The sequence below is a fragment of the Aptenodytes patagonicus genome, chromosome 7, assembly GCF_965638725.1.
Source record: "Aptenodytes patagonicus chromosome 7, bAptPat1.pri.cur, whole genome shotgun sequence".
NCBI lineage: Eukaryota > Metazoa > Chordata > Aves > Sphenisciformes > Spheniscidae > Aptenodytes > Aptenodytes patagonicus.
This window is the reverse complement of record NC_134955.1, coordinates 31,323,046-31,338,035: the sequence shown is the minus strand read 5'-3', so window position 1 is coordinate 31,338,035 and position 14,990 is coordinate 31,323,046. Positions and strand designations below refer to the sequence as shown.

At 42.3% G+C, this 14,990-nt stretch overlaps 1 protein-coding gene across 2 annotated transcripts in view; it reads right to left on the bottom strand.

The window, feature by feature from the left end:
* Positions 1-14,990, bottom strand: part of CAPN3 (calpain 3) — a 30,857-nt gene that overhangs the window by 2,381 nt on the left and 13,486 nt on the right. The window contains exons 7-21 of one of the 2 annotated variants that reach the window (XM_076344671.1): positions 13,811-13,894; positions 13,298-13,383; positions 12,493-12,570; positions 11,875-12,035; positions 11,153-11,322; positions 10,496-10,507; positions 9,125-9,333; positions 8,355-8,391; positions 7,327-7,344; positions 6,119-6,220; positions 4,712-4,789; positions 3,974-4,031; positions 3,303-3,367; positions 2,174-2,242; positions 1,517-1,595 (exon numbers count right to left, since the gene is read on the bottom strand). In XM_076344671.1, coding sequence (XP_076200786.1) covers positions 1,517-1,595; positions 2,174-2,242; positions 3,303-3,367; positions 3,974-4,031; positions 4,712-4,789; positions 6,119-6,220; positions 7,327-7,344; positions 8,355-8,391; positions 9,125-9,333; positions 10,496-10,507; positions 11,153-11,322; positions 11,875-12,035; positions 12,493-12,570; positions 13,298-13,383; positions 13,811-13,894 — 1,306 coding nt within the window. Of the gene's footprint in view, positions 1-1,516; positions 1,596-2,173; positions 2,243-3,302; positions 3,368-3,973; positions 4,032-4,711; positions 4,790-6,118; positions 6,221-7,326; positions 7,345-8,354; positions 8,392-9,124; positions 9,334-10,495; positions 10,508-11,152; positions 11,323-11,874; positions 12,036-12,492; positions 12,571-13,297; positions 13,384-13,810; positions 13,895-14,990 lie in introns of those variants that run through there. The other variant, XM_076344675.1, reaches the window with a different exon arrangement.

The following is a 14,990-nucleotide window of genomic DNA, read 5'->3' as shown; positions in this document are numbered from 1 at the left end:
CCTCCAGGAGAGGTTTGGCCATAGGCACTTCCCAGGCCCAGCCGAGGCTCAGGCTGGAGGGTACTGCTGCAGCCGCTAAATAAAATGAAGTAAAGCTATAAGAAGCTTCCCTGCGTCCAGCTGCTTTCTTAAAACAGAAGTAGCATTTTGAAATTACGATTTGGGAGGGCCAATAGCATGCGAGTTACCTCACGCTGTAAATATGAAGAAGGGTCTCCACCGAAGAGTTTGCAGCTTAGCTGAGCCTGATAAGAGCAAAGCGACAGAAACTGGGCGACAGAAACCTAGGAGGAAGTTGCTATGAAAACACAATTACACAATGGTCAAAAAATAGATAAGGAGGTAACTCCTCAGCGTGGCATTACCGAACTGTGGCACTGGCTGCTGCAGCGCGCGACCACGCTTCACAAAGGGTCTGTCGTAATTTGGGTACTGCTGGTTGTTGGCTAAATGCAAGGTCAGGCACAGCCTACGTGCTGTAAGACTGAGAAGTTTTTATTGCAAAATGTCTTCTTAGTTCTAAGGTCAGGGCAGGAGGTATTTAAATAATTTTTTTTTACATTGACAACTTTCCTGGCGAGAATGGAAACCTGGAAAATAAAAATGACCTGTATTTCTACTGCAGCAGGAGTTCAAATCCAGGGGTAGTTTTGTCCTTAGCAAAGGATTGAATCACTGATGTTTTGTAAAGTATAAGGTAGCCATCTGTTTCTGTTCCTTGATGAACTGGTGACTAATGTGCCAAAATACTACTGAAGATAAAGCGTCACTGAAATCATCACATTTAGGTTTATAGTGATGCTACAGATTTTCTGATTAAAGAAGCCATCTTGGTCCCTTAGAGAAACAGCAGCTGGTAAAGACATTTGCTGGGGGCGGCCTGCTGTCCAGGGAAAGAAGCACACCAATGTGCTTGAGACAAGAAGCAAGAAAAGTCAAAAGCCTCTCTTTGCAGGACGAATTTCATTAACTGCAACTTTTGCAAAATACTTTCTTCTTACTGCACAGGTAGAAAAGGAGACTGAGCCTGCAGTGGCTTAGTGCCACTAAGAAACACGAGCAGGACTCAAGAAATGTCCATCCAGTCGCCTCTGATGCAAACTTGGACATTGACCTGCTCTGCCTCGGTTTCAGTGCCTGTACACTTGGGATGAAGGTTTTACACTGTTCTTTGATTGTTACTTATACAAACATAAAGAATCCACAGCTTAAATGAAATCAGATGTCTTCAGAGCTTGCTGGTCCCCCTGAACAGGAAGACCCCGAGTGGGAGATCCTTAAGACAGCAGAGCATCATTCATTGGAAAGTTTAAAGAGCTGAAGAGATCTATTTGGTTGGCAAGACATACAAGACTTGCCTTTTGGATATTTGAAAAGCTCTGCTGGGGAAAAAAGGATTTTTGAATTTCTGTAGGGTCTCTTTTTAAAAGGCTGCACTGTGTTCCTGATTTCACCCTGTGATAGATCAACCAAAATAAGGTTTCTTTGGCTGTTGGGCATTGAACACTAGAAGTACCTGCATCATTGACTGCATTGCGCATCTCGTAGCTGTTGATGGTTCCCGAATGATCCGTGTCATAACGCTTGAAAATTTTCTGGAAAAAGAAAAAAATAAATACACAACAGAAACAAAAGCTTGACTTCTGTTGAATGTACCCACTGAGCAGGTATGGGATGTGTGCCTCAGGCACTTGGAGGCTTTGCCATTTGCCTTATATTGCTGCTTCTGGGCAGTCTGGATTGTTAGCACAGAGCTCCTCTCAGTCACGAAGTAAAATAATTTAGATCCATACTGTGAGAAGCAAAAAGCTTTCCCCTAGAGACTCTCCTTGTTTGACTTGAGTTTATGCTGTTAACCTCTCTTGATTGTCCTAATTAAGCTATTTGCGAGGCCTGATTCTAGTTCCCATCACCCTCCTCCTCCAATATGTATGCCTCTCTGCTATTCTAACGGGGGAAGTTCTTACATGAGTGCTAGAGCTTCAGAGATCCAGGCTATTTGCTTAGGCTGTGAGTAGGATGAGGAGAGACATTACTTTTCTTTTTAGAAGCTAATTTGCAATTTTTTTGGCTTTTGTTTTTGTGGTAGGGTATGTAGAGAGGTCTGGTTTTCCTACACAAGCTTTTGTGCTGCAGAAGCTGTGAAGAACAGCACTGCAGATCCCAGCAATACCTGCCAGCTTTTAATCTTGTCCCAGAGATGTCGAAACTCATCGAAGTTTATCTTCCCTGAGCCGTCTGTCTGTGATGCAAGCATTTAAGTGAAAAAACCACAATATTTTTAAGAGAAAACTAATTAAGTCTGCAGCTACTGGTGAAGGGATGAATGTGAAACTGAGTTCAGGATCTCCTCAGCACTAAGAGCTGGCTGAGCTGTGCAGTAAAATATTTGTGAACATTTTGGTTATTGTACATAGTATTTTGTTTCAGGAGTGTGAAGTACTATTTGTACTTTGTGTAGAAGCAAACATCTGGTACAGGAGAGAGGCTTGCTCCTGGAGCTATTATAAAGTACACGAGCAGGATGTTTTAGAGGGCTCTTTCCAAATACCTCCAAATATGAAGCTTACCCAATGTTTTTAAGACAACTGAGCTTTATCCTAGTGTGAAGCTCTTTCTGCCTTGCTTAAAATGAATTGAGAACTAAGCAAAAAGTTGACTAAAGCCATTTACCAAAATGTGTTTAGGCTCCAACCATTATGGCTCTGGGTGGTAGTTACAATTTTGTTCTGGTTACATTTGAGTGTGCTTATGTTCTCTCAAAATCATGCATTATGTCAAATAGGAAAACTGAGTGATGTTGTATCAGAGGTAACCCCATATGCATCTTGTAGTGTGTTTTATTATACTTGCTCTGAGACAATTTCTGTATGCCGTTGCATGCTAAGCACACAGTGGAATGTATAATACATTATAAACTTAAAGGTAAGAGAGAAATACGGTAAGTATGTTGGCAAGAACTGTAGTTATGTTGAGTCGGTTTAAAAAAAAAAAAAAAAATTTAAAAATCATGCTTTAGTACATGAGCTGGCCAGTCACTGATAGCTAAGGAAGGGTATCATACTGACTGACTTATTCTGTAGTTTTCTGTTTTGGGATATTTTCATCTGCCAACTACGCTAATGTTGAGATGCCTGGAGTTAAGATGTGCCAAACCAGGAATGCTGTGTTATCTGACTACAGACTATAATGCACTGTTCTTCTTCCCTGGCTTACTAAGTTGTGTGTGTGCAGTGGTGGGAAATACAACCCAAGTAGACTAGTGTGGTATCAAGCACTCCTCTTTCACCAGAAAAGGATACATCCATTAAAGCAATCATGCTGCGGCAGGATTCCAGTTCAAATCCTTCTGTCTTTAGGTCCTTATCTGAAATAAATGATCCCAGGTGAAAACAGATCATGCAAGTCAGCAAGCGCTTCTTCCTTTTAGGTGTAACTCTACTCAAATTAGAAGCCAACCCTACTTCCTTCATCCAGTAAGAAATGAGTGGTAGAGAAATCTGAAAAGACTCTAAGTAATGTTATTGCTCGTGAATTAGAGATTACTTTTCTTGACCTGTTATATACAATAAAACCCTCTGGAACACTCTAAACTAACTTCCAGGTAACTAAGCAAGCCCAGGGTCTGTAGGCTAAAGTTTGTTAAATAGGGAGAAAGGTCTGCCTCTCAGTTAGGATTTTTTTTTTTTAAAGGGCATTTACAGACTGCTAGAAATGCTATATTATCCTGTGTGGTGCTTCCAATGAATATTTGCTCATTTCTGCGTTATCAGCACTTGATCACTCGTAAAGAGCATCTCTATGAAAAGTCCAGCTCGTTAAAGTTTCGGATGCAAAGTCCATGGAAGCGTAACTAGGAAATTTGTGAGTTTGAAGCCATAAATAATTTTTAGGGTGCAACTCAGGCGTGGAGGGTTACGTTATATCACAGATTTCTTTGTGCGGGGTTACTGAAAAACATGCTCAAACTCACGTTTTTTTACGACGTTATTGAGAACATTCCTGAGTTCTTCAGCATTGATCTCCATGTCCTGGCGGGAAATGTGGTGAGAATATCATTAATTACAACATTCCTTATTAAGCAGGTCATTTTACGGGTGGATATGTTAAAAGTATTGTCTTTGGTCACTTTTCAGTATGGCATATATGTGCTTCAAACTAGAGAGCATTCTAGTTCATCTAAACATTAGTCCAAATCTTTCTTGAGGCTGCAGTACAAGGTAGGTCTAAAGTTACCGTATAGTGCTTATTAAACTACAACTAGAAGAATGACCAGTAATTTCAAGCCACTGTGTAAGCCAAAAATCCCTGTAACCCATTTGCAGCCTCTTGATTCATGCAGTTCTTTGATCTGTTTTTACTTTTAACTTCCCTCGTTAAGCATACACTGGAGGGCATTGTATTTCTAACTTGTTTATACATGCTATGCAAAATAGCATCTTGTAGCAGTGATAGAAGTAAAAGCTTGAATTTAAAGAAGGCTCCCTTGTACACAATGGGAATAGCTTATATACAGCTATCCTCAGATGTACATACTTAATTGGATTTTAATTTGATTTTGCTTAGCTTCAGATCTCAAAGGAAATTTGATGGAAGGAAATTCAAAGGAAATTTTAAAATTCAGTGTTTTCAATCCATGACGCAGTTAATTTAGGTGCTGTTGTGGCTAGGCTGCTTTGATGGCAGAGACAGGGATTGGTTGCATACTCACATCCCCTGCAATCTGTCGGAAAATATTCCTGAACTGTTTTTCCTCTTCACTCCCCTCACGAGCTTTTGCTGAAGGATGCTGAAAAGAGACAAGCAGAGATACAACCTTAGCCCAGCAGGGAAGGGAAGGGGCCTGGGGGGCTCACTCGCCCTTGCGTGAAGGAGCCTCTTAGTGAATCTGGAGGTCTTCAGAGGAATGGGTCATCCTTCTGTTCATTTCCCCTTTTTTTGGTTAAATGTGTTCCTTGGCAAAACTGTCGAGTATTTAACTTCATCCCATTGCTCTCCTTTCTCTTGGAAGGAGCCTAAATGATTACTTTCACCGACAGATGTTTATCTACTAATTTTTTGTTTCAAAACATTGCAAAGGAGAAGTTTGGAGCAGAAGAGGCATATCTGCTCCATAGCCACCCTATAGGCTATGAATTGACCAGAGGGACTCAGGCTTGAGAGCTCTTCGTAATGTGGGGGGCCCCTTGCTGGAGTCAAGTAGCACATGAGACAGAGGAAAATGATGAAAGTGAAGCGTTCTCAGACACATGCAAAGAGCAAGCCCTGAACTCTGAGGCTGATACTGAAAAAGGAAACTATATTTTATCCCCCCCCCGCCCCCCATGAAATTACAGGAATTATGTGTAACATAGTAAAGTGAATTTCTAGGCTTAGTTCTTATTTTTGTTTGTCTAAATGCAGAGGAAAGTTAAGATCGGTTCCCACTTCGCCACCTGCATGCTCTGGCAGTCGTGCAGCAGAACAGCACACTCCCTGTAAGCAGACACTCAAGCCATGCCTCCAGCTGCCACGAGCCTGGGTGCAGGATCTGGCTGTTGCATCTCGCGTCCCTGACCCACCTGCAGGCAGAAACTCTGAATTTGCTACCCTGTTTTCCTCCTCTCCAGTAGTGAGAGGAAAGAGGAGGGGTGCAGGTGCTCCTGGGGTTACTCAGGCGTTTTTTCTCTGGCCAACAGGGACTGGTATAGGGCCGTGTAATTTATAGTGGGGAGAGGCTGTGATCATTGCCAGGAGCTCCTGAAGCCCCTCAGATGCAATTTGCACGTGTGCCCTGTGTAAGGCGGGTACCGCTTCAGGGGGCTGAGCAAGAGCGCATTGAACTGCACTGCTCGTGGGGAAGGGATCTCTCATAGCTGGGATCTTTGTATGAGAAAGCAACCAGGAGATGTTTTCAAGCAACTACATCCTCTAGCACAGGTGTTAAATAACTGAAGGGATAGTCTCTGTTCACTCATGCTCATTAGATCCACATAAACCAAATGCAAGTTATGCTGAGATTTGATGAAAAGCTGTTAAGTATCTAAGGATGTTGCCCCATTCCTGTGCTCTCCCCAGCCACTCTTTCATGCTAGCCAGACCAAGCCCTATTTCCCCCCTTGCCACTTGCTGCAGAAACCTTTTTCTCATCTATGTGGGTTTTTTCACCGTCTTCGCCAGTGTCTTCATCTGCTGTCAGCTCCTTATTACTGTTCGCTCTGTCGGAAACAAAGATGATAGGCTGGAGGAAGAAGAAGAAGGAAGAGAGCAAAAGAGAAGTGGAAATTACACAAAAAATAGTGGAAGGGAAGGTATTTGGGGACACCCATTCTGTGGTAAAGCGCATGCAGCAACAGCTCCTGCCCTGAGAGGGTGCCTGGAGAAGCCAGAGCTGGGAATGAAAGAAAAGAAAAGGTGGAGGAATTTCTGGAGTTACTGTTCTCCTCATGCTCAAAAAGCTGCAAAAGTCTTTTTGCAAAATAGTGCAATCTCTGGCTTCTAGCTTTCCTTTTCAGAAAGCCAGTAACTGTTTAAATGTTACTTTTTTTTTTTTTAAGCAAAATAAGCCTCCCAGATTCTCAATTCTCAGTTAAACTGATGAACTTGCCCCTCTCTATGAAGGACAGTAGCACTGAAAGCAAACAGAATCTGAATCCTAGGCAGAAAGTGAATATTTGTGTAGGAGCTTGTTAATTACGCAAAGCTTATGTTCTTTCTCTGTATTAATTCTTGAAGCATTCAGCTGTAAGCAGCCACATGCAGTTGTTCTGTTTTAGTGCATTTAAAACAAGGAAAGCTGCTACAAGATGCAAATGTGTTACTCTAGAGTATTAATTGCAGTCAGCCTGTCTTGAGATTAAAATGCCTGGTTACATTTTCAGGGTCCTAAATGTGTTGTTTAGAATTGAAAGGAGAATCCTGGACTCTGGTGAGCAGAAACTTCAGGAAAGAGGAGTAGCTGCATTAGGCAATGGAAAGCGAATGTGAGGGCATGTGTCTGGAGAAGGGGTGATTTTCACTAGAAAGGGGTGTTGGGATGTCTGTGGAGGGGCAAGAAGGAAGGGCAGTTGAGCAACCCAGAGGATCAAGCCTGTAAAGCTGAGAAGTTTCTGTCACCCTTTTGCTTGAGTGAGGGGGTTATATAGTGCTGTAGCTATTTCATTAGCTTTTAGTGTAGGAAGACAAAATCTTTGCTGCCTGCAAATGGCCTCTTATCCAGTGCCCTTCGTTAACTAGACCAGTTTCCAGATGCAGAGAAATTACTAATGATACCAAGGAACTCTGCTCATGCTGCATGCATTGCACATGCTCTTTGTCTTGCACTCAGCACATTGCGCAAGTACCCACCTTGCCCTTTTTCTTCTTCTGTACAAAAAGAGACAATTAAAAAAAAAAAAAAGTGGTTTTAAACAGAATTGTAGATTTTATGCATATTATGCAGAGCTGATGGTAAAATTTCTTTTTTTCTCTTTCCCTTCCTCACATTTATTTTTCCCATTCTTATATTCATACAGTTTTCAAATCTCAAAAAATGAGGAAAAATGCATCCACCAAGAAATTGCATACTGAAGGACAGAAATTGCAGAAACCATAGCAAAACAGTGTCCCATCTCATCTGGGGCTTTGTCTGCTTGAATAAAATCTCTATTGTACCTTTAGCTCTGACTATTCCTTTTCCTTTTCCCAGCCTGTCAGTGCAGTGGAGATTGGAATTCTGTGCCCACAGATCAATGTTATCTGAAGTGGCAATGCCACCAGATCTGGACAGCTATTTTGTTATCATGACAGCAGACAAAAAGGGAACACTTCTGAGCAAAGTTTGATGGCACTCTGTTCTGTGCAAGAGCATTTCCTTTGATTTTTTTTTCAAGACTAATTGCATTGTTAGCTCTACTATATTCCCATATAGATGTGTAAAACCCCAGGCTGAAGAGTTAGAGCTTGTCATGGATGCTAGTTTGAATCAGAATATCAGTAAGACCCCTTTCCAGAAAGCATGTACTTCAAAATAAGGTACTTTTTTCTATATTAGATGAGATACCAATATCACAGACAAATCTCAGAGCACAGAGCTAGGCCTCCCCAGTAAATGAATACTCTCAATTGATGGAGGCAGAGGCAATGCTTAGCATCCAGCTTCTTTATGCCACCAACAGACTTCAAATCTGGCAAAAGATTTTGGTCTGTCCAAATTAGAAAATAGTGTATATAAAGCAAGTGTTAATAAAAGTATCTTGATGAGAAATGTGGGAATTTATGCTAAAGGAGCTGTCGTGTGGCCACAAATGGTGTCCTGCTGCAGGTTTCCCTAGATGTGATGCTCTTCCCCTCCCTACTTCTATTCACATACAGAAGAGGCTCAGGACAGTACTTACCGACGGACGGTCTGCCTCAATCGTGTTTTCAACCTCCCTAGAAGAAAGCAGAAAGTAAATAAATCAGGAAAGTGGCTGTTCCCAACATTGCTTGTTTCTGTAGCTGGTTTGTAAGCAGCCACTTGAACTTTCCAAACAGGCAGTGGTGTGAGCTGGCTTCCAAGCATCACAGCTGCAGGCTCTAGATGTAGCTTTTCCCCATTTGAGCTGAGCATCCCAAGTACCACTTCCAGGAGCGCTGCTGCCTGGTTTACTCCTCTAAAGAGCCTTGATAACACTGAACTTCAGCAGCTGGGAGTAAAACAGAAGCTGTTTGGCCTAAGCAAAGTGACACTGGCTGCAATTTGCTGAGCTCTGGGGAACTAGTTGAAGAGCAGCATGGAAAAGAAATAACTACCTACTTCTGTGTTTTATTCATGACATTCATTTATTCATGAAAGTAGATCTGGTTCAATGATCTATCTGGCCAAAACTTCAGCCAGTGGCATATAGCAATAAAACCCAAACAAACAGGTTCATTTCCATTATTAAAAATGGCTAATGGTATGTTTACAAAGGATATCCTGCAAGTAGCAAGCTTCTCCAAAGACAATTCAAAGTAGGCTCTTGTTAGACTATAAGGGAAGCTTGGGGAAATGAGTTTGCAGCTTGGAGTTTGTAATGAGGTTAAGAAAATTAAAAGCAGGGTGTAGCAAACTGGGAACATGACTATAACAGACTAGTAAGCTCACCTCCACCTTTAGGGCCAGATAAATGGATCTGCAACTTACTCTGAAAGACTTCTTTTCTCTGAGAAGACCCTCAGGATGAACTCTCCCTCCTGGTGGGGTTCGTATGTCGATGGGATGATGACATACTCACTGGGAGGTAGCCGGAAGCGCTCAGAGATTTCTCGCATGTTTATATAGGTCTTGCTTCTAGCTTTGGAGGCATTGTAGAGGAAAAAATCCTTTTGCAAGTGGTGCTTAGTGCCATGTATCTGCAGAACACATGAGTCAATTTGTCTTCAAGGAAGTCTTACCCATTCCCCAGGTGGCTTGTCATGCAGGCAGTACATGGTTGGGACAGAAAACACAAATGAAGCAGCAGCTTAGCAAGCAGGGAGCTGACAAGGGATGCTAGCTGGGAACAGATACGGAGTCTGTCACCTTTAAGTTGCTACTGGCTGGGTCTAGTTGGCTTCTGAGGGCTGCTCCAGGGCCCACTTGCAGAGTGTTGGCTGACTTCTGCTGTGTAGGCACTTTTATCTGACCATTTTGTTGGATGCTAAGTTGTGTGTAACCAAAGTTCAGCTACTTTCCTTGGAGGGTGGCATGGCAAGGAACGGTATATGCAAACTCCTACATGCAGTGTGGTAAGGTGAAGGTGCTTTCAGCGGAAACGTGTCCTTGCCTGGACAAAACATGAATTCTGTATCTGCTAAAGAAACATGATAATCAAACGTTGCATTGGTTCAAATATGAAAATTAAGTCAAGAATTGTGGGCTAAGAACACTTGTTCTTAGCTGTTTGCTAAGCTGTTTGCTGCAGAAATAACTACCTGTAAAATAGTCAGCAAAGACAATGTTCAGACTGTCATCTTCATGTTTTCCAGGTAACATAGCCTTCAGGTGAGCTTGTTTGCAAAACTTGTGATGCCAACGATTCAGCTACCAGCAGGCTCAGAAAAACTTAATCTGTGTACTTTTAATACATTTTCTTCACTGGCTGAAAATACCATTTGTTTTCCAAACAAAATCAGAGACTATAGAGAAAACTGGTTGCAGGATACAGGCCACTGGCATTATTCGCAGGAGGAAATGGAAGTGGTTTAGGGTGCTTCTGCATGGGGTGCAATGGCAAAGTGCAGCCCAGGCTCACTGACTGACCATGTAAGCCATGGCCAGGTCACATACGAATAGAAAAGAAGGACTAAGGAAAAGGTGCAGGTGAAAACGGGTGCGGGTGAGAAGGAATTAAAAATTACTCACAAAATGTTACTAATAAACACTCAAAGCAGAAAGGTTAGCGGTTTCACTTTTGTTACATCCCTGAAAACAAACTTGACTGGACAGTTTCCTGCTGACTTACAGACAGGCATAACAGTAACACTAGCTGTGAGCATACACCAAGATGTCAATCTGCCTCCGTTCTGCTCATACCTCTTTGGGCACCTTAGGGAGAAACAACGAGAAGAAACAGTCAGAGCTGCTAGGTGAGTCCACTTGTTTATAGATCATACAGAAGGGCGTTCACATAGATTTCTGGGGATGCAGCCAGTAAATAAAATGCCCCAAGTTATATAATTATTCTAAGCAATTTCTTTCTTCCGTTCCAGATTTCTTGGGATCTGCATGAGATCCAGTAAGATCTGAACTAAATATGTTTGTGCAAGGGACTGAGTAAATTGACTTCTTCATGAAGTCGATAGCAGGGCCAGAGGTTAATTGCTACGTATGCATCTTTGATGTCTGTTTCCTTTTTTACACTATTCTGTTAATGAAATGTTTAGTTTCAGCAAGGATGAAAGGGAGATTGAAGAATATATGAGAGAGAATATGTTAAAATCTGGCATTAAGTCACCATAAAAGCCTAAAAAGTGTGTTACTTATAGATGGGGTAAACCCTGAGGTTACTATGGGCTGAATGGTTACCAAGCTTTAAATTTCTTTCCTCTCTTCCAGGTTTCCCCTGAGTTCCTTGCAAAGTAAAAATTGCAATTCATGTAGTCAGGCTGAATGATTCAGTGACTTTCTTGGTAAATGCATACTGTCAGGATTTGCGATCACGGTGCTAAGAACAAAGTCTACAGCTGGTACCTCGTAGATGGCAAAGCCAATGGTGTACAGGTTGGCTCCCAGCTTGCGTTCTTTCCTCCTATTTTTCTGCATCAGTGCAACAAGGAAGCTGCAGACAACCTCTTCATCCTCAGGATCATCATCTTCCTCCAGGAGCTTCAGGCGATACTGGGGATTGGTCCAAAACGTATCTGTGAAATCCCACCAACAGCCCAAAGCAAACATGTAATGTTTCAGCTTTCTAACAATACTCATGATCAAAGAGGACTTTTAAGTTCCCTGCCTGTGGCTCCTGAGGGAAAGGTTAAAACTGGGCTAATACATATATATTTTTTTATGTGTTATGGGTTTTACATAGTTGTAACAAAATTGCACAGCAAAGGAGATAAAATGAAGAACTAGTATCTGACAAACTTCCAAAGCACCTAAAGCTATCAGAAAGTGGATTTCCCAAGTGAAATCTGTTAGAGTGAAGTTGATCTCTCTTATCTTACTTATCACTTACTTGTGAAGTATTTGAACAATGATTTATTTTTGCCAGGCCTGCCTTTTGGGCTCATGAGGTGCTGTCACAAACCTAGTGACAGAAGATTTCCAGCTACAAAATTACGTGCCTTGTCCACTGAGGAAGCAAGGCTTTTCCTATGGCCGAGCACCGATCAGACTGTGGTATGACCTAGCCTGTGGGATCTAATACAGTCCCCATCAAAGAGGCCTTATCTCTCTTAAGACCCATTGCTCACCTGGATAATTGCGGCACCCTCCAGCTGAGCAGCCTCTCACCCAGCGCCCTTCACTGACTGACACAGTCCAGGTCTGGAGTTTATCGGCTTCCAGAGTATCAGGTGTGAGGTTACAGATCTCAAGTTTTGTGAAGTGCCTCATGAAATCTTCAAATGATATCCTGGAGGAATTGAGGGGAAACTGAACCCAAATGGATTTACATGGTAGGCGGTTGTCTGAAAGATCCTGGTGAGGTGGAGGAGGGTGACCCATGTTACCGCCACCATTAGGGCAAGTTTGCAGTGGGAGTGCCATGATTTCCTAATGCATTTGGCCTGCTGGTTGGTCAATTAACACAGGTATAGCTCCAAACTGGGGGACGCTGGGCTGAGAGGACAGTACATAGGAAGGGTGATGGAGAGCTTGTGGAAGTGTGGCATAATTAGAAGGACTGTCCTGGTGGCACTCAAACCCTGGTGGGAGAATGAGGCAATCACAGAGCAGGGCTTATTGGGAATATGAAGGCAAACAGGGATTACTGCAATGGTGTTAGCAGATTTAAGTAGTGCAGTGTGATTCATTTTTGCTGTAGTTGCATATCTCCTAGAGAAACACAGGTTTTTGACTCATATTCTCACCAGAACTCCCCATCCTCCATGATTTTGTGTTGCAGGCGGATTTTCTCTGCTTCATTAATGAAGTTCCACTCCTCTGACCTTCAAAAGAGTACACAAGTTAGATTATGATTTGCAATACAGTTTTGATTAAAATTTCTACTCTTTACTGTAAGCCTCATAGAATGGAAACTCAAGAGTCATCTTGCTACATCCATACAATTTTTCCTTTGTGAGCCTTGCAACCATTTGTTCTTGATGCTACCCTCCTCTCCACATGCCCAAATAAAAAATTGCCCTACTCCTCCCTGCCTTCCCTTCAGGCTTCCTCTTAGCAGCTCTCAAAAATCTGCTGAACTGTGCTCATTTTACTTAGCTTGAAGACAAAAGTGTTTGCAGACTCTTATTGTTGGAGTAGCTATGGAAATTCCTTTTAGTAAAACCTAATGAGAAGCTTTATCCAAACTCGCTCATGTACTGACATCTTGCTTCATCCAGTTCTTCCATAACTTAAAAGATTTTTCTACTGTCACATCTTGTTTTGAAAATGGACGTTGCTGAACTTGCTAGACAGTAAAATCAGATTGATTGGGCTCTCTTAATTTCCATTGATTAAAGACCCTCTTAACATCTTTTTTAGGTACTCTCTTCTTTTTACAGCTTCAGCTAAGCACTCAGCTATGATCAACTTCAAAGTGCACGTGTCAAAATGACAGCAAAGACAATTGAGATACGTCATCATTAAATGTTAGGGTCATGCACAAGCTGCATAAGGGCAAATAAAGCTGCAATTTTTTTTTCAAATCACATGAAGCTCCATTTTACTCACTTGTCACTCCAAGGTCCATTCCATTCCACCTGTCCCCAGGGGTTTCTCAGCCTTACCAGACGTATTTTTTCCCCTTTAAATGTTGTCTAATTGAAAAAGAATTTAACAAGAATAGACTGAGAGTAGGTTCAAAAGGAAACGTTCTGCCTGTCAAATTGCTGATACCAGCTCCTCCAGTGATGGTGCTTTCCTGGGCCATCGCCCAGCCTGACCTGCTTGGGGTGAGTGCGGGAAGGCTGTAAGACCAGGAAGTGGCCGGCTGTGGCCACCTTTGCCCAAGCAGACCATGGAGGAATATCCATTTCCCCAGAAAGCCAAAACTGGGATGGGTTTATTTCTCCACAAGGCTCTCATTTATTTAAATACAAATTTTGTTTCCTTAGCTCATAATTTGTTTTGCTTTTTCCCCCCCCTCACAGCTTTGCTGACATGCACGGTTCTAGGCCAGTGTAGAACACAGGTCCCCATAGCTGTAGGACTGTTCTCTCCCCATAGGAAAGGGACTGTACGTACCTCTTCCACGGCCGTGACAGAGTAGGCATGACCTTTGACGAGCCCGCAAGACATCCGGGTTTCATACTGCATTGGCACTATGGTCTGTTAGACACAAGATAAAAACTTATGAGAGTCACGCAAAGCTCAGCTGGCTGCTCTAAGGCAGGTATTGCCACCCAGGACTTTTGGAGGGAGGATGACACCGTTCAGGTGACAGGGGTTATTGTCTTGTTCTCTTTGCGTTTGCCAAGGTGGCCAAGTTTAGTGCCCACAGAATTAATGTTGTTGGTTAGAAAGGAGTGAAGTGTGAACTAAAAAAGCAAGAAGTTAATAATATCAATTGGAAAGGACATTTTGTGATTTACTTTTTCCCTTTGTGTAGGTTACTGCTTTTTGCACTCGCAACATGCTAGTATATAGCAAGCTTAATCAAAATAGTTAGATTTTCTATTAGTAGGGCTATTCAGCCCTTTCTGGGATAGTATGTTCTTGTATGGCTCAGTAAGGCTATTACATATTAACTGGAAACATCAGAGCAGATCAACACCTAGAAGAATACTTTCATCTTTACACATGGCTGCAATCTTATCACAATGACATTAAAACACCCTATTTGATACACAGTTCCTACTAACTTACATTATTTTTTTTTAAATTAATTTCCTGTGGAGATGTGCATTTTATTCATAATAGTTAAAATTCTCACGATGGAAATTTTTTCCGACTGACATTCAGGAAGAGCATAGCTTTCTTCAGCAATGTGTTGCTCAGGTGTAAATGCATTTGCTGTCTTGGTAATCAACTGTTAGTGTGTCTGATAGAACTTTATTTGCAAATCTCAGAATGCTGTTTATCTGGGAGATAAAGAATTGAGAGGAAGATAGCAGGTGCACACAGTCCGCTGTGTTTGTAGGAGAGATCACTGAGAACGGTGGGAAGGGAATGCTCCACTACACGCACGTGGACCATGTGCAAAAGTTCCCCTCCTCCATTACGTCTGTCACTGAGAGATGACTGCAGGGCCCTGCCGGTAACTCTGCCATCCCTTCTGAGAGCCCTGCCAGTAACTCTGCCAGACACATCTGAGGGCATGAGAAAGGCAGGGCTGGAAACAGAGAATTAGTAAGGTCACAGAGATACATTCTCAGCTTGCACAGGGAGGATCTCATCCAAGTATTTCCTGGCTGTCACAATTATT